Below are 25,114 nucleotides of genomic sequence, written 5' to 3' on the forward strand. Positions count from 1 at the left end.
CAAACAGGAGGATCGGGAGTGTTTGAGTCAAAGAGTTCTTATAGTCTGGCCTTAGCCTGTGGTTTGTACAGGGAAGAAAGGAAATTGCCATCAGTGCTATACTGTATACTTTATGTGATTCATCCCAATACTGGACACGCCAGCTGGGTTACAAGTGAATGTTCAAATTATGGGAATAATTGGTGTTGTATCTCACAAAATCTATGTTCTTGTTGCAAGAGGTATCAGTACTGAATCAATTCCCAATACAGATAGAACTCAAAACAACTGAAGTAATAACTCTGTTTTGTGGATGGGAATTATTAGTGCCTGTTGACTGAGAGATACCTGAGGAACAATGTGAAACCACAGTTAAGGAGTGTCAAAAAGGACTTGCCTAAAAATATCAGTAAAAAGGAGTGACAAGGGAAACAGAGGGCAAGCCTGGATTGAGCACTGTACTCACCAGCGAGAAGATCACACGTACCTGCTGTGGGCAGCAAACCCACAGGCAGGGGAGGTGGGGGTATAAGCCATGGCAGACCTCTGTCATTCCTGTTTCTGTCTCTCATTTGTTGTCTTTTCCCTTCTGAGATAGCAGCAAGATCGTGTCACAAATGTTACAGAAAGTGTTACATGGAAAGAAACCAAAGTTCCTTTTTGTTACACACACCCATGTCAACAGCCACAGACTCACCCAAATTGAGTACCTGCAGGCAAAATGGGGAAAAATATTGGATTACAAGGAAATTAGGAAAATGTGATAATAGATGGGGCATCGAATGTCTGAAAGGAGAAGAGATGGGTTTGCTTTACATTTGATCTTAGAGATATAGTCCAAGATTTGGTATAAAGACAATTAATAAACAAAAAGGTGAAACCAGCACAGCAATCTAGCTCTGTATTGACTCCAAATTATATACTGCATCATATTATAGGCCTCCACGCTGTTATAGAGGAGATAACAAACAAAGCTGCTCAGGCACTGGAATTAATATCAAATCATAAAGGCCAAACAAAAACTGCAATGTACCAGAATAGGTTGGCTTTAGACCATTTATTGGCTAATGAAGGGGCGTTTGTGGAAAGTTTAATATATCAGATTGTTGAAAATAGATGACAACGGGGAGGTCATCCTAGAAAAAAACAACCCAGATACCAGTCCAAAAATGGGAAAACAGTGTTAAAAACTAACTAGTGGGGTAATGTATTGAGGATGGGATGGTGGAAGAAATGGGGATTCTTCCTTTTATGTATTACAACTGTTATAAATGAAAGTTTGTCTAGACAAATTAATATGAAAAAATAAAATATTTCTTTTGCAATCAAATTCTACCTAGCCAGCCACAAGGAAAGAAGAGAGCCGAGCCCGGGGTCGGCCCTGGGTGTGCAACAAAGAGGTCAGCCTCAGCAGAGGTTTTCCTCTATGCCCACACACCTCCATCCTGGCACAAGCGGTTTTTATAGGGAAAATTCTGCCTGAGGCCAAGATTTCAACAATCAGTCTTTTCTTCCATTAAGAGTCTATATGTTAATGAGATTTTCTGTTTTGGTGATGAGGGAGAACAATTCAGTGTCTGGAGTTTGTTGAATCCCTTGATGAAATTTACGGGAGGGAACGCTGCATTCACCTGTGTCTGCCCAAGGATTTCCATGATATCCATCTCGGGTCCTTCAGGCAAGGATCAGCACCGGGGGTTCCTGTATCTCCCCAGCCATGGCCCATCTCCTGGGGAGCCGCACCTTCTTACTTGTAAATCAGTTTCCAATATACACCCGGTCTCACCTGCGAGGGTCAGGGGGAATCCTAATACAAACGTGTAGAGTGTTAGAGTGTTCTAACAAATCTAACAAATATTCAATATCACATATATCATATTAGAAATGGAGCCAATTATATCTGCTACATATAACAGTATGGTAAATGTAGCTTTGTAGATAAAATGAAGCTTTAGTAGTTAAAAAAGAAACTATGTATGTGTGTGGGGGGCGGGGGGTTTAAGGAATGAGATACTCGCTTCAAGGAACATGCAAATTCTCCAGAGAAGAGCAATTTATGGTTTTCTTATTAGAAGAAGCTGATTTCTTCACGCCTTGCTCAGACTCGAAGACCCCGTGGGGATTAAAGAAAACAGTTGACATACAACAGACAGAGTTTTTTGTTTCAAATATAATGTATGCATAACCATGAAGGATATATGAATATGCAACAGTGTATTGTTTTAGGGGTGATTCCTTTATTCACAAGGTACATTCCTCTTGGCTTAAGTACCAGAGAGCATCTGGACCTCAGATATTCTTTCTTATTTATTGTCTTGTAATTGTCTTAACTCTAAATTTTTATCAGTCTAATTCTATTCCTATTTTTTCACCATTTTATTATTATTAAACTTTTAAAATTCTAAAAACCAAGTGATTGGCATTTTTCACAAATTCCTATCAGGAGACAGAGAACCCATTCATCATTTCAATGGCATCATTAGATTAAAAGCTGTCCTCGGAATAAGAACCAACCAGACAGCTCCAGCTCCTGACCTTCCTGCCGACCAAGCCACTGAAATGAGGAACACAACATTTCACCAGGGGATGGGATCAGATTATCTGTTAGCAGGAAAAAAAGCAGTTTGAGGAAAACTAAATGACTCAAACTGCTGCTGGCAAAGAGATGACAAGGGGAAAGTGTTGAAAAAGATAATAAAGGAAATAGAAAAGCAGTTTCTGTATGGGTCCAAGCATGGAAAGGATGGGAATGAGACACGGTTTTCTGGCTCCCCGGCAGACCAGGCGTTAAACGTTGGGTGTCTCCTGGATTCTCCCCGGAAAGGGCCCATCTCTGCACCGAGCTACCTTTTTTCATTTGTAAATTAGGTCTTTCTTTCTCTGCCAACATTGGTTTCTCCAGCCCCGGCTGCAGCCACTGGTCATTTAAAACTTTAAGAATCTTTTTGTACAAGCACAACTGACTTGATGCATATTTTACATAAGCACGAATTATTCCATAACATATATTACAATGGGGCTGCGGAAATCTCCCTGCAGGTCCATGGGGGTGCAGAGATCCCCTGCAGGTCCATGGGGATGCAAAGATCCCCTGCAGGTCCATGGGGATGCAGAGATCCCCCTGCAGGTCTATGGGGATGCAGAGATCCCCTGCAGGTCCATGGGGATGCAGAGATCCCCTGCAGCCCCTGCAGGAGCCGGGCTGGAGCTCGGCGATGCCCGAGAGGAGGCTGTGAGCCCGCGGGCAGAGGGGCCCCGCTGGAGCAGCCTGTCCTGGCAGGACTGAGCCCGTGGCACAGTGACCCACGCTGCAGCACTCGGAGGGGGCTGTGCCCAGGGGATGGACTCCGCTCCGAGAAGTTCCTGGAGAAGTCTCGGCCGGGAGAGAGCGCAGGGTGCAGCAGGGAACGACTCCTGTCCCTGAGCAGAGGGAGAAGCCCCGGGGGATGAGCTGAGCATGGCCCCATTCCCTGTCTCCTGCCCTGCCGGGGGAGGAGGTGCAGCTGGGAGCAGGGAGGCGTGGGGAAAGCGGCATTTAAGGCTCTGCACTGACTTCTCCTTCTCCTGCTCCGAGTCTTTGGAGTTTTCTGACAGAAATCTCTCCCCTGCCCCACCCACCCACAGGGCTTGGGGCAGGTTTCCCTTTTTGGGGGAAATCAAAGCGAAGCACTGATGCGCTAACGAGGGGCAGGAGAAGTGAGGCTCCTGGGCTTCCCGCAGAGGCGGAGGCACGGGAGGCGCAGGGCCGGGAAAGCCGTGGCGGGAGGCGCGGAGAAGTTTGTTTGTGTGGGCAGCTCAATCCCGGCTCGGGCCCGGGCCCGTGCCGGGGCTGTTCCTCATCTCCGGCTTTCCCCTCACGCAGCCCGGGGGCGCCGAGAGCGCGGGGCGAGGCGGGGCCGTGCGCAGAGCCCGCCCCGAGCTCGCTGCCATTGGCCGCCGGTGCCGTCAGTCGCGGTTGCGGCGCGCTGATTGGTGGGAGCGGGGCGCGGCGCGGCCCCGGCGGCGGGCTGCGGGCGGCCGTGGCCGCGCAGCGCCGCCATTGGCCGAGCGGCTGTGCGGGCCCGGCAGCGGCGGCAGCGGCCGGAGCGCGGTGAGGCGGCGGCGGCGGAGCTCGGAGGCGGCCCCGGCGCAGGTGGGAGCCGCGCTGGGCTCTGCGGGGGCTCGGGGCCGGCTGCGGGCGGAGGGGGCGGCAGGGGGCTCCGGCGGCTCGCCGGTGCCGTGTCCGGCCCGTGCCGGCCCCGGGCTGAGGGCGCTGCGGGAGCGGCTGCCCGCGGTCTCCTTCCCGCCGGGGCCGGGCAGGAGCCGCTGCCGGAGCAGCGCTGGCTCGGCCCGGCTGCTGTGGGTAGGACAGAGGGGCTGCCCCGCGGCCGGCAGCGGGCGGGGAAATTCCCGTCGCCGGAGGTTCGTGTGCCCGGCGGAGAGCGAGGAGTCCTGTCAAAGTGACTTTATTGCCGAGCAGGGGCAGAGGCCGTGGGGCATTTGCCGTGCGCTCTCTGCCGTGCTTGTAGTCCGCAGCCTCCTTTTTATCCTCATTTTCCCGGCCGCATTTCCCTCTGCCTTTGCCCACCGGCTGAGTTCCTTGGAAGGTTCCGACTTCCCGATGCGCCGGGAGCCTGTCCTCGTTAATGTGCACCCTCCTTTTGTGTAACAGCCGATATTCATGGCTCTGTTAAGTCTTTGTTCTACTCCTCGAAGTTTAGGAATGGAGCTGGACTTTGAACAGCCGTCTGGGTCAACTTGTAACATTTATTGGGACTGATGGTTTCTCCCCTTATCTACATGTACCCGGCCCTATCTCCAGGCAGATTCACTCCTTGACTCTGTTTTGTTCTTCCCGGGTCCTCTTTGGTTTTGGGATTATTCTCGGTGCCCTCATTCCCTGTCCTTTTGTAGCCGTTTGTGGATCAGGAGGCCTGGCTGCCACCTACATGCCCTGGCTCAGCTGCTGGATGAGCTGCACTGCCAAGGTGTGGAGCATGGTAAAAAGATGAGAGTTGCTGCAGCACAGAAGAGGAGAAGCAGCATTCCTTTAACCCTTGGTGTGCCTGGGAGCCACAAAAGCCTGCCCCATTCCCATCCTTTCCATGTTTGGACTGATAAATAAACTTCTCTCCTATTTCCTTTTTTATCTTTTTCAGCACTTTTCCCTTGTCATCTCTTTGCCAACGATAGTTTGATTAATTTAGCTTTCCAGAAACTCCTCCTTTTTCTGCTAACAGATAATCTTATCCCATCCCCTGGTGAAATGTTGTGTTCCTCATTTCAGTGCCTTGGTCGGCAGGAAGGTCAGGAGCTGGAGCTGTCTGGTTGGTTCTTCTTTCAAGGACAGCTTGCAATCAAATGATGGTATTAAAATGATAAATGGTTTATCTGTCTCCTGATAGGAATTGGTTCGGGTTCCCAGTGGCTGGTCCATGGTGTTGTAGGATTTGTTCTGGTGGCCATTCAATACTTTTCCCCATTTTTGGGTGCTTCCGCAAGCTAAGGTTGCATCAACTGAGTGTTTTTTTCTTATTCCGTCTTCAAATACTTGAATTCCAGCTGACCTCCCTGAACTTGTTATGGGAAAAACCCCAGTGCTCTGATACACCCTGTACAGCACAGACAGTGACAGCAGATGTTGGAGTGGGCAGAGGGATGATCACCCCCCCCTTATTTTAGTGAAGTTTTCCCAACATTCTCCATTTGCTGTTTCCCTTTGCAGCTTCAGCCGTTTCTGTTTCAGAGTCAGAGATCCTCAGCATGGGCTCTGCCTTCAGCTGTGCAAATTCCATCTGTGCAAGCAGGCAGAGCTTGGGGTGAGGGGCAGAGGGAATCAGCCAATTCCTGCCCAGGCAAGAAGAGCCAGGTACATTGTCCCCACTTTTCCCCAGCAGTGTTAATTTGCATTTCTGAAGCTCCTCTCTTGGCTGCCTGCTTAAGAGTTTAGGGGTCACTTTTAAATCTCTTCTAGTGATGCAGCCTAAAGGTGAACTTCGAAAAACCCAGATCAAAATTTTGGTATCTTTTACAGCTACGCACAAACATAGACAAAAAATCCCGAGGTAATTCAGCTTTTTCTACTTCCCCTCGGAAGAAAAACTGATTCTTACCTCCTTTACCCAAACATAACCAGCTATGTAGAAGTATGAGTATTAAAAAAATACTCTAATGCTATAAACTTTGCACTGAAACTTTAGGAAAAAGAAAAACTTCACTATTCTTTTTAGTGTTAGAATCAAGGCATTCCTTGATTCTGGCCAGGATGTGTAACAGAAATCATTCCATCCTCACATAACCTGGGTGTGCAGAGAAAATCGTTCCATTATATGTGGGTTTTACTAGGTTTTTCCCAAAGTTGTGCAGTCTCAAGCAATCTAAATAGATTGGATTAATGTTCTGTAGTTTCAAGTCATGCAGTTTTTAGTATTTGGTTTCCTGTTGGACCCGGATTCCTTTGCTTGTGCTGTTAATGAGGTGGGAAGTGCTGGATTTCCTTCTCAGCCTTTTGCAGACCAGGTGTCTGCAGCCCTGCCGGGGGCAGTGTCTGGGGTAGGTGTTGGTTGCTGTTTGCTGCTGGGGTTGATGTTTTGCTGCTGGTCGTTATCTTTGTGGGTGTCTTTTGGGCCATTCCCAGTGTGTTGAGGTGTTAAACTCATCTCCACGGAGTGGTGTAACATCCCTTAACAAAACCTTTAACATTTCTTTCCCCAAGGCCAAGGCAAAGCAAGCCTGAGTAGAGAAATCAAAGGTTAACAATGTTCAAGTCTATGAGCTGGTCTATTTTCCATGGATGCAGTGGCAGGCAGGGCAGTGTGTGAGTGTGAGTGAGAGCCAGAGTGGAATTGTCCCGGTGTCTCCCCAGCAGCTGTGGCAGTGCAGGCCCAGCGAGCACTGAAGCTGCAGCAGTGGCAGCAAGGGCTGGCCCCGGTGGCTGGAGCTGCCCAAGGAGGGTGGCCAGGCCGAGGATTTCAGCAGAGGATGTGTGGGCAGGCCCAGGGCCTTGCCCCGCTGTGGAGCCCTGGCTGCTGCTGCGCTGCCTTCAGTGCAGGCTCAGGGGGGGCCTCCCATCCTCCTGCTGCAGGCGGGAAGTGCAAATCTCCGGGGCTGCAGAGACCTGGAGCCCAGGCTGAGGGGTCCCCCCGTGTTCAGCTGTGCTGGCGGCTGTTTCTGGCCTCGGGGCCCCTTGGCATGGGCCACGCCACTTGGCCACCAGTGGTGCTGCTTTGCACTCCTTAGGCAGAGCCCATGTCCTGCTTGGATGTTGGCAGCAGCAAAGTGCCAAGGCAGGCTCTGTGCCAGCCCAGCTTGCTGGGAGAGAGATTGCACCAGAGACAGGATTCTGGCCACAGACTGCTTTAAATGTGCATCCCTTATCTCCACCCTGCACTAGGTGGAGAATTCCCAGGGTAAGGAATTCCTGAGATCAATTGCAAGGGGAAATAATTGAATATCTGCCCTAGGTCTGACTCTTCTTCTTGCCCAAGCCAATGGCAAAAGCCGTCCCCATGGCATCTTGGTTTCTATCCCCAGCTTCCAAAGGTGTTTCTTTCTTTCCCCATTCATTCTTTGTACCCAGCCTGAGCTCTGGGGGTGCCAGGGGTTCTGGAGGTCCCATTGTGTTCCTAAAGCTCCCATAGCCCCCTGGAGGATCGTTCCTGGAGAATGAGTTCTGCTCTCTGAGTCTGTTTCTTCCACAATCCCTTTTCTTGAAATTATGTCTTTTAGAAATACCTTAATAAGTGATCCAGTGGTTGCTGAGCAATCAGAATTGCTTTTGCCCCCCTGTTAGGTGAGATGGTGTCACCAGAAGATATTGAAGCCTTCCTGCTCAGGGCATTTCAGTGCCAGGCTCTTACAAGCACACACAGCTGTGCCGGTTGAGCTGACCATGGGGGGTAACCTGCACTTTGTCTGATTCCCTTTCCTCAATAACAGCGTGTCTTGGAACTCTTTTCCCTTCTGCTGCCCTTGAAGAGCCATCCACAAAGACATTTTCTGCCTCAGGCCAGGCAATGTCTCCTGAACCTCCCCCAGGCTGGGTCTGGAGCTGTGTCACTTGAATGCAGTGCTGGGTTTCTTCCCAGCCCCTCTGTGGACTGTTCAAACAGGAGGCTGGGTTAAACCCTTCCCCTGTCCTCAGTTCTGAATCCTCCTGTGCTCCTGTTGAAGTTGTGGCTGCACAATTCTGCAGGCAATGAGGCCACTCTGGCCACTGGGTGAAACATTTTGGCCCAAGAATTCCTTTGGCATGGCCCTGTTGAACATTCACCTACAATTCCAATTTCTTTTCTGAGTCTGGAAGAGCCCCAGCTGAGGCATCAATATTTTTGGGTTTTCATTTTCTCAAGTTTTGCTCTCTTTCTCCTGTCCATACCACAGCATGGAGGCTGTCTGGGGTCAAAAAGTCCTACAATGTTCTGGCTGGAACAGAGAATCCTCAATCCAGGCTGTGTAATTCTGTATTAATCCTCAAAATTGTTTCAGGTCCTTTTTGGTGCTGGGATATGTTACTTCTTAGATTGCCCAGACCCTCTCTAGGTAAATCCACCAGGAATCTTCAGTCCAAATATTTCCAAAATATTTAACCATTTTCTTCTCAATTTGCCTTTTTCTTTTTTATTTTTCCAGATACTCAAAAGATGTTTTTTGCCAGGAAATTCAGCCATTTCACAGGGGCTTTGTGTAGCACTTGTTCTTGTCCTCCTCATTGGAGCCATCTGATTCCCTGACTGGCAGGATAGGAGTGCTGTAGGGAGACATCCCTGGCTCCAAGAGCCCTGCCTTTCGCAGGGACTCCATACCAGGCTGTGAGCCCTTCCTTCCCTGCCCTGGAACAGGGTGTTGCTTTTAGACACCACTTGTCCTGGTTGCTTCCAAGTAATTTGGAGAGGCTCCATATCAAATTTTCCCTCTTTCCATGGGGCTGCCCACACCTCTGGGTTCCCTTCAGCACAGGCCTTGCCAGACATTTGACACAAAGGTACAGCAGCAATAGCCTCTGTGTCACATTTTACAATATTACAATGCCACCATCAAATTCCTTCCTAGTTAATTACAATCACAGTAGGAAGAAAAATGAATTAGTTTATTTCAAATCTATCCTCCACAGCTTGTAATAATAATTGAACAAATGATACCAGCTCGGCTTTCCCATTTATTCCCTTAATAATGAAAACACTCCTTTACAATTTTCCCTCCTTAGGTGTAAGATTCCGAGTGGATGGAGAGGCCCCTGTGTCCATCAGGAGAGGCCTCCTCTGGATGCAGACCCAGCCTGAATGTTCTCCAGGGCTCCAGTGTGGTGGGTCCCCGGTGGGATGGGAGCTCAGAGAGCCCTGCCAATCCATGTCCATGCAGGGGTGGACTTGCTCCTGCTGAGGGTGCTGCTGTCTGTGCTTGCAGTGTCCTTGTGGGCTGCAGCTGGAGCCCTGACTCCTTCCCAGGGGCTGTTTGGGTGGGCTGTGCCCTGGCCAGGAGGGCAATGCCTCTGCCAGGTGCTTGTGGCCGACCCCGTCATGCCCTGGGTGCTGGGGCCCCCTTGGGCCCTGGGGTTGATCCCTCAGGGGCTGTGGGAACTCTGCCGTGGCCTTTGCCTTCAGCTTGGCCTTTTGCTCATCCCTTCTTGCCTTCAGCTGCTGTGCCTTTGTGCCCAAGTGCTGCAGGGCCTTCTTGTGCCACTCCTGCAGCCCCGGTCACTGTCTGTGGGTGCTCATCCTCTGAGAGCTGCTGAGCTTTCTGCAAAACCTTTCCTTTCTGCAGGGACCCAAAGCAAATCCTGAACAGCAAATCCTGATCCTTCCATGTGCACTCTGCATTTCCCAGCTGTTCCTTTGTTTTCCCCGTTGTGCTCAGGGTCCCTGCCCAGCCCGTGTGGCAGAGCCGGTGCCTGTCCTGCCGCAGTGTCCAAAGGCGGCCCCCCCGGCGGGCAGGGCCGGCAGCTCCCCGGGGCCGGGCAGCGGCCGGGGCGTCCCGCAGCCTCCTGGGGGCCGGGGGCCACTGCCGGCCCTGCCCGGGGCTGGTGGGGTCAGGCAGCGCCCGGCGCTGAGCCCCGGCTGCCCCACAGCCCCGGCCCGGCCCCGCAGCTCCCCACAGGCCCCAGCCCGTGCTCCCGGTGCCGCACCTCTGCGCCCGGTGCTGCCGCTGCCACCGCAGAGAAACCCCTGGCATCCTGACCTCCTGCTTTTCCTCTCCTGGAAACCGGGGATGGAAAGCATCTGGATCAGCTGGCAAATTCTGGAAAAGACCCTGCTGGATAACATCCCAAATATATTTCTCTTCCTCCTCTTTTTCATCCTCCTTTTTCTTACCTTATAGATTCTTCCTGCTGCTTCTTGTCTGAACCATATTGCTGCCCACTCCCCTTCACCCGATCCCTTCCCAGCACACCAACGCCATCCATAGACTACTGTCCAAATCCCTTCTCCACTTCCCTTCTTGCCCCCCTGGGTGTCCATGTCCTTAATTACCTCTGGGAGAATATGCAAACTACCTCAGCATTCTCCCAAGGGACCCTTCAGAGACATTTTGGGATCATCATCCCTTTGGCCAGGACCCCTCCCTGGCTTTCCCTTTTCTCCCCTCCATGGGTGCCCTGCCATGTTCACTCCCCGAGGATCCCAGGGCACTCACTGATGAGATTTTCAGTGCTCTCTCCCTGCTGACTCTTCACAGACCCCCTGATGTGTCACTCGTCTGTCTCCTGGTCACTCCCGGGTCCCCAATCAATCCCCGGTGCCGCCGCCAGCCAAGGGAGCCGATCACCCAAAGTGGGTGAGGCACCTTCAGCTGCACTTCCTGCCCACTGCCCCGGAGGGTGGAAGGAATTCGGAATGAACCCCTGGATGTGTGGAAAAATTGACATCAGCAGAGGATTCTGTCCACAGAGCAGACAGGAGTACTGTAAAAGTAATTTCTTTCCTAAAAATGGGAGAGGCCATGGGACATTCCCCATGGGATCTCTGCAACTGTTGGAGGACACAGCCTCCTCTTCATCCTAATTCTCCTGGCCACATCTCCCTCTGCTTTCCTCATTGGCTGAAGCACTTGAGAGGTACAGACTTCCCAATCCACCTTCTATATACCCCCTTCATATTTGCCCCACTTTTTTATTTGAAACGATATTCATGGCTCTGTTAAGTCTTGTTCTTCTGGAGGTTCATGAATTGAGCAGGACCTTGTCTGAATAGCAGTCTGTGTCATCAACTGATAACATTTTCTGAAACAGATGGCTTCTCCTGTCACTTCCTTATGTACAGGTTCCTGGCCGTATCTCCGAGCAGCTTCAGAGCATCTGTTTGTAAAGAGACTTTCCTGTTGTTCCTTTCATGGGTCCCCCGTTTGTGGGACATCCCCCCTGGAGCAGGGTGTCCCCTCTGTGCTGCAGCCCCAGCGCTCGGGCAGAGCTCAGCCAATCAGAGCCCGCGGCGCTGATGACTCACCAGTTGCCAGGCAGACTCGCAGCTCCCCGCGTTCCCCACCGGGACCCACCTGCGCCCCCCCTCGGCCCCATGGCCCCGCGAGGGGAATTTGGGGAGGTGGGAGTGGGGCAGCGCCAAGGCCGGGCCCCCCCGCGCTGTCCTGGCGGGAGCGGCTGCAGTGGGGACCGAGTGCGGGCGGGAGCGGCCGAGAGCCCAGCGCTGCCCCAGCCCGACCTGCCCCAGCTCCATCCCTGCCCCTGCGCTGGGATGCTGTGGGTGTGGGGGGAAGAGGGAGCCGGCAGTGGGTGCTGGGCCTGGGGGCAGGAGGAGAAGGGAAGGAGAAGCAGCCTTGAGGAACAAAATAGTCAGACGATGAAGGTGGCAGGAGAGGGTGGGATTGTGCAGGAGAAGGAGGAATAGCAGGAGCAAGAGGAGTGTGAGGAAGAGGAGAGACACAGGAGGAGAAGGAGCAGAAAGAGGAAGCAGCAGAAGGTTCCACCCTCCCCCCAGCCCCAGGAGCGCTGCTGCCCCCACATGCAGCAGGTGACTGTGGAGGGGGATCCACGATTTTCATGGGTTGAATCTTGGTGTTTCTGAGCTTGCTTGGGCTAAATGTTGGTGCTTTGGTTTTATGTAGCAGCTAAATCTTTATGTTTTGGAGGAGGTTTTTGCTGAGCTGTGATGTTTGGGGAGATTTTGGTCTGTGTCTTGGAAGTTTGTGGGATTTTTGGGCTAAATCTTGGTGTTTTGGAGGTTGTTAGAGACACAAGATTCCCAATGACTTCCTGAGATGAACTTGGGCAAGGAGGAACCTCCAGTCCAAGGTGCTCTCCTCTTGTTTTTCCCTCAAATCAGGATTTGTCATTGCCAGGGCGTGGCTGGATGGAGGAGGAGGGAAAGCCCCGGAGATGCTGCAGGAGGAGGAGCTGCAAACCCAGCCCAGGGAGCTGCAGGGAGGAAAGAGCCACCCTGAGCCAGGAAGGTGGGCGGAGATCCAGCCAGAGCTCGGAGCTGGTGCAGAAGCCTCATGGCAGGGAGAAGCCCCACAAGTGCTTGGAATGTGGGAAGGGTTTCAGCTGGAGATCCAGCCTGATCCAGCACCAGAGGATCCACACTGGGGAACGGCCCTACGAGTGTGGGGAGTGTGGGAAAAGCTTCAGAAACAGCTCAGCCATGATCCTGCACCAGAGAATCCACACCGGGGAGAGGCCCTACAAATGTGGGGAGTGTGGGAAGGGTTTCGTACAGAAATCCCACCTGATCCAGCACCAGATGATCCACACAGAGGAGAGGCCCTTCCGCTGCCCTGACTGTGGGAAGGCCTTCAAGCACAACTTCACCCTCACCGTGCACCGGCGAATCCACACTGGGGAGAGGCCCTACGAGTGTGGGAAGTGTGGGAAGAACTTCAAAGACAGGTCTAGCCTCCTCGAACACCAAGTGATCCACACTGGGGAACGGCCCTATGAGTGCTTGGAATGTGGGAAGAGCTTTGGGTGGAGCTCATACCTGAGAAAACACCAGCGCATCCACACTGGGGAGAGGCCCTACGAGTGTCCCCAGTGTGGGAAGAGGTTTCGGACCAGCTCCAGTGTTCTAAGTCATGAGCGGATTCACACAGAGGAGAGGCCCTACCGTTGCCCCGACTGTGGGAAGGGCTTCAAGCAAAACTCCCACCTCACCGTGCACCGGCGCTTCCACACTGGGGAGAGGCCCTACAAGTGTGGGGAGTGTGGGAAGGGCTTCATGCAGAGCTCAGCCTTGACCCGACACCAACGGAGGCACCACTAAAGGAAGCCCTGTGAGTGCCCTGAGTGAGGGAAGAGCTTGAAGTGAGGGAAGAGAGTGAGGGAAGAGCTTGGTGCGCTCCTGCAGCTCCATCCTCCATGGGAGGATCCGGGCTGGATGATCCCCAGTGACCCCCGTTGGGCAGAGCCCTGGTGCCCCTGTATGGGGAATAAAACAGAGAGTAAAGCAATGGAGCTGATAAAGGGGCCTGATATCTGAGGCCTGACTGAGCAGAAACTGTGGGAGACACAGACACATTTGAAGTCTCCCTGGGCAAGAAGTGACCAGGCAACATGGTGTGAGTCTTTGTGATAAAATAAATGTTCCCAGGTTACTGGATGTCACGAAGAATGTGTAACCAATGGGAAATTGTTACCAAAAACAGAGCCCTCTATAAGCACCATACAAGTCAATCCCTGTATAAACACCTGGTACAGTCAATAGAATTGGTTTTGGTCTAAACTCGGATGTCCCCGTCTCTCCATGGTGGATAACCCTGTTGTGGGTGATCCCCGTTGGGTGGGGGAAGGTGCTGGAGGGATTTCTTTCCCTTCTCCTGGTGCTGCCGTGGTTTGGTTGGTAATAAATTCCCTCCCTGTGCCCAGGCTGGGTCTGTTGTCCCCGTGCCGGTGCTCGGGGCGGGATCTCTCCCGTTCCTTCTCCGCACTGCCGGGCCTCTCCTCAGCCAATGAGAGAACGCGGTGGAGAAGAGTCAGCCAATGAGAGCGAGCGGGGCTGATGACTCACCAGTTGCCGGGCAGACCCGCAGCAGGCAGTGTTCCCCACCTGGACCCGCCCTCCCTGCCCAGGGCCGGCCCCGCCGTGGGGTCCCCCCAAGTCCCTCCCCAGTGCCCCCATGAACTGGGCTGGGTTTAACTGGGAAGCTTTACTGGGAACACTGGGAGCAGGGGGCAGGGGCAGAGTGACAGCAGGGCTGGGGGACACTCGACCCCCCCAAAATCAGCGTGGGGATGGAGCGGGGGTCCCGGCCGGGCCAGGGGCCATGGGGAACGGCTGCGGCCGCCGGCGGCTCAGGAACTCTGTGGGCAGAGAAAGGGGGGTGACATCGGGCTGGGGGCCTCGGGTGGAGCATTCACATTCAGAGGGAGGGGGAACACGACCCCCCGGGACCCCCCAGACTCTCTTGCACAGGTAGAACCCGATTCCCAGTGCCAGGAAGACGAAGCCCAACTTGGGAGTCTCCCCTCCTGTCCCTCTCAGGATCCCACAGCCTCCTTCCAGCCGACCCCTCTGCCCCAGGACCCCGAAAACCTCTCCCAGTCCCTTCCCAGCCTCACCAGTATTCACCCAGACCCCTCCCAGTCTCTTCCCAGCACAACCAACCTCATCCCAATCTCTGCTTTTCCATCCCCAATCTCCATCCAACTCCTTCAGGCTCACTCTTTTCCTTCCACTTAAACCAAGCGCCCCCAAAATCCCTGCCAGTGCCCACCAGGACCCCCAGAACCCACTCCCACCCTCTCCAGTATCCTTCAAACACCTTCTTAGCCCTTCCAAACCCCTAACCTCCTCTCCCAGTTTAAACCAGACTCTCTCCAACTCCCTCCCAGTTGCTCCCAGCACATCCCAGTGGCTGTCACAGCACCACCAATTCCTCTCCTGTACCCAAGTGCCAGCTCAGGGGGTGCTCCAGGCTGACGTGCTCCACCTGACAGGTGGAGGTGACCCTGGCCCGGGTTGGGGTTTCCAGCAGCACCAGGAGCTGGTGGGTCCAGTCCCCGTTGGGGACCACATCAGTGGCCACCACAGAGAGCTCCTGCTGGCCCTGGAACCACCTCAGCTGGATGGGAGCAGGCGGCTGGGGCTGGGCCGGGAGCTCGAGGCCAGCAGAGAGATGGAAACGCTGGGGGGCACTGGGAGAGTGTGGGTGTAATAAATAAAATGGTCTTTGTTCATCAAAATGAGTGTTAAAGGAGATAATTTGAACTGAGTAGGTAATGCAATTAGCATAGAAGACTGTGTAACTAATTATATACAAGTTAACTTTTAGGCCAAGGACAATCTGCAAGGAAGATGAGGAGCCTTCATTCCTATGACCACCAAGGGCAGAAAAAAAGACCCCCAGCGACCAATTGCACCGGCGCAGAGTGCATCGAGAGAAAATACGTCAACTGGGACGTATAAAAACAAAAAGGTCAAAGGGGGAAGGTGCGCCGTGGCAGAGCAGAGGCTCCCCGGCCGCCCAGCGCTGTTCTTTTGCTTAATACTGCTTGCTTAATAAATTCTTGTTAATTGATTTATCTATAATTAGCCTCCCCAGTTGAATTTGTCCGTAACAAATTTGGTGCCGTGACTCGGATAAGGGCGACCGGGTGGGAATTCCTAATCAGGGAGGCGCCCCGCTGCCTCTGCAGCGGCCCTGGTGCAGGCTTTTCCTTCCCAGACCCTTACCGACGAACCCAAATTCGGTATTGAGCACAAGGGATACCGGTAACCCCGTAATCTTTGTGCACGAAGCCGGGCGAAGACGCAGGACAGCGTGAGTATAAAAGTGGGGATCCGCTGGGTTGGGCTGGGATCCCAGGACATAACGCGTGAGACGTCCTTGTAGGACGAGGCACGGGCAGAGCTCTGAGTAGTGCGGTTTGCAGAGCCCGCGAGGGGCTGGGCACCAACAGGGGCCGCGAGTGTGTGTGTGCCTGAAGGTGTCCTGGGAGATGGGACAGAGGAAAAGCAAGCCCTCTGCTTCCATGGGGACGGGGACCCCGGTAATGCTTCCCCAGATCCCCCCTGACAGTCCGTTAGGTCTAATGATAAAATCTTGGGATGAATATCCTTCGAGGAAAGGAAAGGATAGAGCAAAAATGATACATTATTGTATAAAAGTATGGGGAGGAAAACAAATCTGTAGTGATAATTTATTTTGGCCAGTGTTTGGAAACTTCAAGGACTGGATTTTCCAGGCATTAAACATTTATGTAAACTCTAGAGAACCTTTTGATATGGAAGAGAGCAAGTATGCTGCTGTCTGGATAGTGGGGGAAACAAGAGCAAAACTTTTTGCCTGAAGCACCCAGGGAGGGAAAAAGAAAAATAAAAAGCCTGAGGAAGTTCCAACTGCACCCCCTCTACCATACATACCTCCTCCTCCTCCACCCCCACCAGCACCACCCACAGTCTACCCCAATTTAGATCAAGGGAGAGATTTTGATAACCAAGAGGTAGAAATTCCAGAGCCGGTCCCTGAGGAAAATCGCTGCATTACTCGTAGTCTAACAAGGGGGGAAAGAGAAAGGGAAGGGCAAGCTCTATATCCATGAAGGGAAGTAGCTTTGGGAATGATCCCTAACCCCAGTGCTGGTCAGCAGGGACAACCAACCCAAATTCTGGGAATAGGTTATGTGGAGGTACCTCTCAACTCAGGAGATGTGAGGGAGTTCAAGAAAGAAATGGGAGCATATGGGCCAAATCTTAAAGGAATTTTCTGACCCTATAGCCTGGGACTTCCCATGTGAACAAATTCAGAATCCAGCTGAGGTGGCAAAGTACCTGAAAGAGAAATGCCATGATAAGTCTAAGGAGAAAAAGATCATTGCAGTGAGCCGGGCCCTGGCATGTGCTTATCACACCCTGCTAGATACTGTAGGGCAGCAGACAGAGGAAGGGGGGCAGGGAGATAAATCAGCAGCTATCCCAGTCACTCAGGCTGCAGCCAACAGCCCCGGCTGGAAGCCAGCAGCTAAACCAGACAGTGAGCCTAAGCCAGCAGCTAAACCAGATTGTGAGCCTCAACCAGTAACTGTTGCTACGAGCACAATGGGCCAGTGATACCTCAGGCCATCAGGGCAGAGATGCCACCTACAAGTGGGCACGAGACCAAGGGGTGGATCTAACCATGGACAGTATTTCTCAGGTGATCCATGACTGTGAGACCTGTGCTGCCATCAAACAGGCCAAGCAGGTGAAGCCCCTGTGGTATGGTGGGCGGTGGTCCAAGTACAAGTATGGGGAGGCCTGGCAGATTGACCACATCACACTGCCCCAGACACGCCAAGGCAAGCGCTACGTGCTCACCATGGTAAAAGCCACCACAGGATGGTTGGAAAGCTACCCTGTGTCTCATGCTACAGCCCGTAACACCATCCTGGGCCTTGAAAAGCAGGTCCTTTGTAGGCATGGTACCCCTGAGAGGATTGAGTCAGACCATGGGACTCATTTCAAGAACAGCCTTATCAACACCTGGGCTAGGGAACATGGCATTGAGTGGGTGTACCACATCCCAAACCATGCACCAGCTGCAGGCAAAGTGGAGAGGCACAATGGACTGTTAAAAACCACCTTAAAAGCATTGGGTGGGGGATCTTTCAAAAATTGGGAGCAACATTTAGCAAAGGCCACCTGGTTAGTTAACAGCTGAGGTTCCACCAATCGAGCAGGTCCTGCCCAGTCTGAGCCCCTGAATATAGTAGATGGAGATAAAGTCCCAGTGACACATGCCAGAGGTTTGTTAGGGAAATCAGTGTGGAGCAATTCTGCCTCAAGTACAGACAAACCCATTTGTGGGATTGTCTTTGCTCAGGGACCAGGTTGTACATGGTGGATAATGCAGAGAGATGGAGCAACACGATGTGTACCTCAGGGGGATCTGATTGTGGGGTGAGACTCATGGCAAATATCACTGTTTGCTGGATGTTGCTGCCAGTGTCTGTACATGAAAACATACAGACATGAGACAGAAGGAAATGTGTGTCAAAGGTTTGAGCAAGTGAAATAGAAGGAAATGTGTAAGTGTCAAAGGTTTGAGTAAGTGAAAGAAGTTTTTACTTGATGGAGTTTATACATGATGTTGAAGATACAGAGATAAGGGGTGGAATGTCCAAGGGTGACATTATGGTGTTTGTATCTCCAATCGTGTGTTCTGTTTATGTTTGATATTCTGTTCTGTGCTCCCAGAACTGATTCAGAAAGTGAAGGTTTGTTTTGCCTTGTTATCAGCCGGCTCACCTCCCCCCATGGTCTGCTGTCTAGAAGAGGCCAGTGCTGGCTGGCTTGCTTTGCTTTGCTTGCTGGCTTTTCCTTGATTTGCTTTGCTTTTTTTCCTTGCTTCTGCTTTTGCCTTTTCTTCATAGTTAGTTTAGCTGAGCAGTCCAGTTCTTTCCCTGGACTGTTTCTTTTCCCTTTCCCTTTCCTGAATACCATCCAGCCTGCTCTGGTCTGGGACCTGGGAACCCCGAGGAGCACCGGGAGCCTGCGCTCTGTGATCTGCAGCAGCCATCCCCAGTGCCCAGAGCAATCCCCAGCGCCCAGACCCGGGCGACCACCCCCAGGAGAGACTTTCTGGATTTGTCATCTCTTCAGAGTGGTAAAGGAGTTTTGTTGACATCTGGTGTTGTTCATTTTTTTGGTGCTGGGAAGGGTTTTGTTTGTTAAGTAAACAGGTTCTTTTCCACTTCTCTCAGACAAAATTCTTCCTGAATCAGGTGGGTGGGGAGGGGCCGTGGGGATTTGTTTTCTGGGGGCTCCTTCCAGAGGTTTTTCTCCCAAATTTGCCCTAAACTAGGACAAATATTTTGCTGCCCATCTCATGGCTGGAGAGAGTGAAAAAACAAACCCCGTTCTAATCATATTTTGGTTCCAATTACTTTCTGTTAGTATGGAGCAGTTACTGGCTATGTTGTTTGAATTCATAGTGTCTTTTAGAGTGGAGGCCTGTATGTGTTTCTGGTCCCTAGGGTTTTTTGAGATCTTAATCCCTCTATGGTCCCTAGGTTTATTTTCTTATCCAGGAATAGCTCTGGTATTGTCCCTAATACGTAGCTTTTGCAGTAGAAGGGCACTGACCAGAATATCCATCAGGTTGGGCTTGGGTGTAATGGCTTTCAGGGGTTTATGAAGGTGCTGAAGTCTGTTCCAGGAATGCATGGCTCATGGTCATGGTTGTGCAGCCAGTTTGTTAGAGGGGAAGCAGGGGATGAGGCTTTTCAGCCGTTGCTTTCCTTCTTCTCCTCTGAATCTCTCAGCCCCCTATTAGAGAATGTTCCATTTCCCCTGACTGTTAAAGAGACCATCTTCCTGGTGTTTAATCTGGTAAGCTTTCTCTCTACAGTCTGCAGTCTCTCTAGAATGAGGGCTGAGATTTCTAGAGGGGCTGAAGAGACCCCTGACCCAGGAGTAGACCCAGGTGTGAGAAATCCTGAGTGGTGTGGGAAATGGGGGGCGCGGGAATTGGCACATAGACCGTTTTCCCACATTCAAATAGATTTTACTGATTTGCCTAAAGTAGGAAGGTATAAACACTTATTGGTGATAATAGATCACTTGACTCACTTTGTAGAGACATTCCCTACCTCCAAGGTAACTACACAAACAGTAGTAAAAATACTATTAGAAGAGATAATCCCCCATTACAGACTAGCAGAAGTAATAGACTCAGACAGAGGGCCACACTTTGCCTCTAAAACAATTAAAGAAGTAGTTACAGCTCTAGGAACAAAGTGGCAATATCATACACCCTGGCATCCACAAAGCTTGGGTAAAGTGGAAAGGGTAGATGGGAAAATTAAGAAGCAACTAACTAAATTGATGTATAAAACACAGTTATCTTGGGTAAAAATGTTTACCTTTATCCTTGTTAAATATAAGAACTCAGCACAGAACCGATATTTGAATTTCTCCATTTGAAATGCTTTATGGGATGCCTTATGACATGGATTCTCCTATAGATCACCCTGAAATAAGTAATCAACAAATTAGCCAATATGTCATACAATTTGTGAATTAGCCAATATGTCATGCAACTTGTGAAGGCTCGGGAAGGGCTTAGAAGAGCCGAGTTACTAGTGCAACAACCTCCTTTAGACCTAGCAATCCATATTATAAATCCAGGTGATAAGGTGTTAATAAAAAACCTAGAAAGAAACCTCACTACCCCCAAACTGGGAAGCCCCCTATGTTGTTTTACTCACTACAGAAACTGCAGTCAGAACCGCCGAGAAGGGATGGACCCATGCGAGCCGAATAAAGGGAGCGATTCCTGCTGCTGCCCAAGAGCCCTGGAGAATAACCAGCCAGCCCGGGGACCTTAAGGTCACATTTAAATGGACTGAATGGACTCAGTAAGAATTGTACGAACCAGCTGGTAGAGTGAGATATTGGACTATGGATATCCTATAACTAATGATTTTAGAGTATATTGTACAAATAAGGATTGTGATTGTTACCCTTTTGTATGCTATATTTGTAAAATTTGCCAGGAACGGTGGTGGGTCCATAGTTACAGAGGCACTCCTCCTAGGGGTATTTGTAAAGGTGTTATCAGTTAGAAAGAGAACTGACAGAGTCAGTCCTAAGGATTGGAGAAGAGAATGGGACCCTACCAAGGGAATCCCAAGAGTGGTGGGAGGTGTTTACTAAGGGGGCTAGGCCTGAAAATTGCTGTTTCCATTCCAATGAACCAATTCCCCTAATTGTTCAAATTATCAAAGGGAATTGCCGGAAAACTTTACCTGGGATTCAGTGTGACTCACCACAAGTGAAGGATAAAAGCTGGGAATCATTCAAAAAGAGGCAACAAAAACAGAGTTTGGGTCCTCCTGAAGAATATCCTTGCTCCGAGAAGATGGTGCGCCTCGCGGCCCGGAGTAACCGAGTTGGCGAGCGAGGCAGAGGGATGAGAAGCGGTGGAGGAAAGAGCCCTCAGACTGGGACAATTCAAAGTATTTCAAGAACTGCCTCAAGGATACTGATCTCCCAAGGGTAAAGGTGAGCCCGGCAATAACATGTCAAAACAAACACTGGGAATGGGGAGATAATGATAATCAAACCCTGGGGCGGTTTGGACTCCACCCTTGCTGGCAAATCCTGTGCATATTAGTTATATGTTGTACCTGGCCTGGTCAAGGGGACTATGCACACCAGCCATTTAATTGGACTCTGACCAAAACAGACCAAGGGAAAGTTGTTAAGCATAATGCCACCACTGTAGCTCCCATTTTTTTGTTACTAACAAAGACTTGGTAAACTCTATGTGGGGATGGAGTAAACCTGAACTCCAGGCTACCTATTGGTGTCCTGGTTCCAATCCTGGGAGGGGATATTGTCATTATCCTGGGGAATATCTGTGTGAGTATTGGGGCTGTGAAACCATAGCAACCGCCTTGGCTGTCACCCATCCAGATAAATTTTTAAAGACCTCATGGTACCCTGAGGGGTGCAAAACTCCGGGGTATGGCACCCAAGGAGAAATTCTGTATAAGGGGGATTGCAGGTCCTGTAATATTGTTGTTACAAAGTTTAACTTTCAAACCTTACATTTTTAATAAAATCATAGACATTGTAAAAGGAAGACTAGAGGCAGCTCATCTAATGCTTATTAGAGATAGGTAGGAAACACTGCCCAGGGACTTAGAAGTAGATGAAACCCTGGTCTTAATCTACCAAGAGTTAAAGCATTTTAATGAACAAATTGGTAAAGAGAAAAAGGGGGTACTGTAATAAATAAAAAGGTCTTTGTTCATCAAAACGAGCGATAAAGGAGATAAGAATTTGAACTGAATCGGGAATTCAACTAGCATAGAAGACTCTGTAACTAATTATATACAAGATAACTTTTAGGCCAAGGACAATCTGCAAGGAAGATGAGGAGCCTTCATTCCTATGACCACCAAGGGCAGAAAAAAAGACCCCCCCAGGAACCAATTGCATCGGCGCAGAGTGCATCGAGAGAAAATACGTCAACTGGAAATAAAAAAGGGACTATAAAAACAAAAAGGTCAAAGGGGGAAGGTGCGCCGTGGCAGAGCAGAGGCTCCCTGGCCACCCAGCACTGTTCTTTTGCTTAATACCGCTTGCTTAATAAATTCTTGTTAATTGATTTATCTATAATTAGCCTCCCCAATTGAATTTGTCCATAACACCCCTGGCCCAGCAGCAGGGGACAGGGGGCACGGCCTGTCCCCCTGGCCCAGCAGCAGGGGATAGGGGGCACGGCCTGTCCCCCTGGCCCGGCAGCAGCCCCGTGCCCTGCCCAAGGCGCTCCCAGCAGGGGCTGGGCCCCAGAGGCAGGGGGAGACCCCAGTCCCAGGGCAGCGTTTCTGCCCCGTCCCCTGTCCAGCCCAGCCTGCCCCGTGTGCGCAGTGACCACTGGCACGGGCTGCCCTGGACACTGTGACCTGCTGGGGACACTGAGAGCTGCCCCGCTGTGACACTGCCCTTGGGATTGCACAGGCACCAAACAAACCCCAGCCAGCACCGCCCCTTGTCATGTCCCAGGCACCAGGGCACATCCCAGCCCCGCTCCTGGTGATGTCCCAGGCACCCGGGCACATCCCAGCCCCGTTCCTGATGATGTCCCAGGCACCAGGGCACATCCCAGCCCCGCTCCTGGTGATGTCCCAAGCACCAGGGCACATCCCAGCTCTGTTCCTGGGGATGTCTCATGCCCTACGAGTGTCTCAGGTGCGGGAAGAGCTCATCACACAGCTCAGCCTTGACCCCAAACCAGCAGAGGCACCACAAAGGGCAGCCCTGCGAGTGCCCCAGTGTGGGAAGAGCTCCGTGCGCTGCTCCAGCTCCATCCCCCACAGGAGGATCGTTCCTGGATGATCCCCAGTGAGCCCCGGTGTGCAGAGCCCCGGTGACCCGTGGTGCTGCTGATCCATGTTGGGAAGACACCCGGCTGGGGGGCTCCACATCCTCCTGGCTCCCCGTGGCCTGGATTTTCTTTTCATTTCTCTTTGCCCTTTCAAAACTCTTAAAAGCAGGTAAAAATAAAGATGTTGAGCTAAGACAAGGATGGGGACATGGAGGGGGGGGTCTTGCAGGGGATGTGGGGGATGCTGGGTTTGAGGGACTTGAGGGTTCCTGGGAGGGACCTGGGGGTTGCTCAGGGCTTTGGGCACCCCAGGCTGAGCGGCTCCAGTTGCCCTGGGAGACCCTGGTGGAGGTTCTGGGCAGCTGGTCAAGGACCCCCTGCCCTGCAACTGTCCCCATGTGCCCCATCCCAATGCCTCGTCCCCTTGCAGCGGCTGCCCCATTCCTTACTCCCCTTCCATACTCCCCTGGCCCCTGCCTGTTCCTGTGTCCCCCCTGTCCCATTCCCGTCCTGCTCCCATCCCAATCCAGACCCCTTTCTTGATGCCTGTACTGTATTCCCTGTCCCTGTCCCCATTCCCATTCCCTGTCCCCATTCCCATTCCCTGTCCCCATTCCCGGTGAGACATTAATTTTGAAGAATTAAGAATTTTAGGAAAGTTAAGATGATAGTTAAATTGGATGTTGCTGACTTAGCAGAAGTAGATAAATCGGCTTTGTTCATAGTTAACAGTAGCTGGATCTTAGATAAGATATCCAGGATCTATTAACTCATTGCTTGCCAGCTTTATGTTTGGGTAGCTGTGCTTATCATGAGAAACAGGATGTGATCAACAGATTTCAGGGACACAAAAACAGTTGCAGACTTCCCATACTTTAGGGATTCATTAAGCACAGGGAAACGGCAAGGATTCATTTGTCACGTGTGCATGGGAAAGGCAGAAAGGTCAGAACGAGGAAGACTTATTTTACTTCTTCATTTTGGAGAACCTTCCCCAAAATGGACCCCCGAGTCATTTCAGGGAACAGAACCACACATGCTTAATTGCCTTTTTGCCAATTAGCATATGAAGTGGAGCAGAGGAAGTGACAGGGATATGAATATGCATTCATATTTTGTGTATTCAAGACTTCTGTAAATAAAAAAGCTTTGTAATACCTGTGATTTTTGCAGTGTGCATTAGGGAATTATCCCACGTACTGCCCGGCTGTCTCAATAAACATACACTTTCTAACTTTAAAATCTTAGAGAGTTTTTGTCTGTCTCAGGTGGAGATCGATATTAGATTTATATTCATATTTTAGTAAATCATTGTCTTAAAGAAGTCCTAGTATGTGTATTAACATGTCTTTTCTTAATATTCTAGTAATTATTCTTGCATTGCTTCAAGATAAACTGGTATGATTCAAAGAATATCCACTGAGGTACACATAGAACATGGATTTATCATAAGCAAATTGCAGTTGCAAAGTTTTTTCACTGAAATTCTGCCACTTGTCATAATTTCAAAAGTTAAAAGTCAGGTATTAAAGTCAATAACAAAATTTCTAACAAAGGGAAAAAAGTATATGGTTTGCACTAGATAAAATATAAATACAGAAAATGTCTCCCAACCAAGTTCCTTGCCCTGATCAAAACATCTCCCAATCAAGTTCTTCACCCTGAACCTGGCTGGTAAAGAAAAATATTATCAGTAAACGTGTATGAAAGTTTGCATAAGTTAGTAGTATTCAAAATCCATGTTCTGTTCCTATTATTATTTCTTATACAAAGAAAAAAGGGGAAAGGGGTTGGATTGAGGGTACACCCTCCTCCCCTCTGAGTCTGTTCTCATGTTTTACAATAAATCCTACAACAGTACAATACAGCTGCCTAAAATATGGACACTGGAAACCACAAACAGCATTACAAATTATCACCTGCCTCATGGACAGTTCATATAAGGACTTGATTTGTTTACAAATTATTTCTCATGTTTACAAACAGGTTTTCTGTTTACAGACTGTTTTCTGGGAATTCGGTTTTTCTCCAAGGGATCAAGTGCTGAAAGGTTGTTTTTTAAAACTGGGTTTTTCTCTAAGGGTTAAATGGGCTCAGGGTTAAATAGCTTTCTGCTCTTAGAGATAAGGTCAATTTGTAACCAAGAAGCATTATGCCTGTGGCCTGAGTTCTCCCCTAACAGTTCCTGGAGGGGAATGCTGCAGCTCCAGTGTAAATTCGATGCACGCTGTCCTCTGTCACCATGTTTGCAAAGGGCCCTTGCAGATGGGTGACAGAGAACAATACACAGAATTTTATACAGAAAAGAAGGGTGAGGTGTTACCATGATTGACAGGGGGAACTCTGCTTGGGCGGGGACTGTGCCTCACCTGCTGCTGTCAGCGCTGCCCGGGCC

General features: G+C 50.7%; 2 protein-coding genes across 2 annotated transcripts in view; one reads left to right on the forward strand and one right to left on the reverse strand.

Moving 5' to 3' along the window:
- LOC146764149 (uncharacterized) overlaps window positions 1-25,114 on the reverse strand; it is a 113,941-nt gene that overhangs the window by 71,380 nt on the left and 17,447 nt on the right. Inside the window, exon 2 of the mRNA XM_085565505.1 lies at window positions 17,753-17,761. Within this exon, the coding sequence (XP_085421631.1) occupies window positions 17,753-17,761 (9 nt within the window). The remainder of the gene's footprint in view (window positions 1-17,752; window positions 17,762-25,114) is intronic.
- On the forward strand, window positions 11,693-13,716 carry LOC146764150 (uncharacterized). Its single transcript, XM_085565609.1, has one exon. The coding sequence runs from the start codon at window positions 12,261-12,263 to the stop codon at window positions 13,167-13,169; it is 909 nt and encodes a 302-aa protein (XP_085421735.1). The 5' UTR covers window positions 11,693-12,260; the 3' UTR covers window positions 13,170-13,716.

Source organism: Lonchura striata, chromosome 36, assembly GCF_050655825.1.
Source record: "Lonchura striata isolate lonStrDom1 chromosome 36, ASM5065582v1, whole genome shotgun sequence".
NCBI lineage: Eukaryota > Metazoa > Chordata > Aves > Passeriformes > Estrildidae > Lonchura > Lonchura striata.

Coding starts and splice junctions, on each gene's coding strand:
- LOC146764150 (XM_085565609.1), top strand. CDS start 12,261: ATGGAGGAGGAGGGAAAGCCCCGGAGATGCTGCAGGAGGAGGAGCTGC.